Genomic DNA, 1,584 nt, shown 5'->3' with positions numbered 1-1,584 from the left:
TTAGTCATCTGCATATGTAGAACGGAAATTTATTGCTTCTGAAACACATCTAGTCATCAATTTCCAGAGCGCATGCTTGAGCTCCTTGCTCTTCATGCTGTAGATGAGGGGGTTCAGTGCTGGAGGCACCACTGAATACAGAACTGCCACCAGCAGGTCCAGGGATGGGGAAGAGATGGAGGGGGGCTTCAGGTAGGCAAATGTGGCAGTGCTGATAAACAGGGAGACCACGGCCAGGTGAGGGAGGCACGTGGAAAAGGCTTTGTGCCGGCCCTGCTCAGAGGGGATCTTCAGCACGGCCCTGAAGATCTGAATATAGGACAAAACAATGAAACCAAAACAGCCAAAAGCTAAAGAAACACTACACACAAGTGCCCCAACTTCCCTGAGGTAGGCATCTGAGCAGGAGAGCTTGAGGATCTGGGGGAATTCACAGAAGAACTGGTCCACAGCATTGCCTTGGCAGAGGGGCAGGGAAAAGGTAGTGGCCGTGTGCAGGACAGCATTGAGAAAGCCACTGCCCCAGGCAGCTGCTGCCATCTGGGCACAAGCTCTGCTGCCCACGAGGCTCCCGTAGTGCAGGGGCTTGCAGATGGCAACGTAGCGGTCATAGGACATGATAATAAGAGTATAATATTCTGCTGATATGAAGAAGAGAAAGAAAAAGACCTGTTCAGCACACCCCTGATCGGAGATGGCCCTGGTGTCCCAGAGGGCATTGGCCATGGCTTTGGGGAGAGTGGTGGAGATGCAGCCCAGGTCGAGGAGGGCGAGGTTGAGGAGGAAGAAGTACATGGGGGTGTGGAGGCGGTGGTCGCAGGCTACGGCGGTGAGGATGAGGCCGTTGCCCAGGAGGGCAGCCAGGTAGATGCCCAGGAAGAGCCCGAAGTGCAGGAGCTGCAGCTCCCGCGTGTCTGCGAATGCCAGCAGGAGGAACTCGCTCACAGAGCTGATGTTGGGCATTTTCTGACATTGGGCACAGCTGTCTGTTGAAAAGGATAAGGCAGAAAAAGTTTAGAACAGAATTCTCTGAGGAAAACCTGTTGCAGGTCTTAGAGCTCTCACATCCCAAGCCTCTCTCTTTGCAGGAGAACCTTTCTGCAACTCCATGACTTGAGTCCCAGCTGATGCTCTCTGGGAGTGGCACTGGGAGCAGGGACTGCTGTGGGCTCCAGAGGAGTCCTTCCTGCTGTGAAGCAGGCTGGAAGCAGGAACACAGGGGAAACTCAAGTTCAGTCCACTTATGAAATCCATAAACTTTGCAGTGTTGTTGCAGAGAACACATCCAACCACAGTGTAGAGCAAGACAAATATTCTTATGCTTAGGACAACAATCACACTCTTGTGTTTCCCAGTAAGTGGAGACTGCTTAAAGCAGAGAAGCCCCAGTCCCAGTGCATCTGGACAGAATTCTCACCTTGTCTCTTGGTGCCTGAGCAGGATCTCAGCTCCTCCCTCCTAACCAGGGGTGCAGAGTCCTCATTCCAGCTGCCCACAGACAGCCATCCAGCAGCACGGACTTGTCCTAAGCATGGAGGTGTCTTCTCTTTGGGGCACCTGGATAACACAAAGATGTCGCGAGAG

General features: G+C 53.2%; 1 protein-coding gene across 1 annotated transcript; it reads right to left on the bottom strand.

Annotated features, from left to right (window-relative positions):
- On the bottom strand, positions 1-1,341 carry LOC310890516 (olfactory receptor 14C36-like; the record flags this gene model as incomplete). The annotated part of the gene is made up of 1 exon (XM_083852847.1): positions 1-1,341. The coding sequence occupies exon 1, from the start codon at positions 961-963 to the stop codon at positions 1-3; it is 963 nt and encodes a 320-aa protein (XP_083708973.1). The 5' UTR covers positions 964-1,341.
- Positions 1,342-1,584: the final 243 nt, after the last annotated feature.

This window comes from Anser anser (assembly GCF_964211835.1).
Source record: "Anser anser genome assembly, contig: HAP1_SCAFFOLD_32, whole genome shotgun sequence".
In the NCBI taxonomy this organism is placed as follows: domain Eukaryota; kingdom Metazoa; phylum Chordata; class Aves; order Anseriformes; family Anatidae; genus Anser; species Anser anser.
This window is presented reverse-complemented; position numbering and strand designations above follow the sequence as displayed.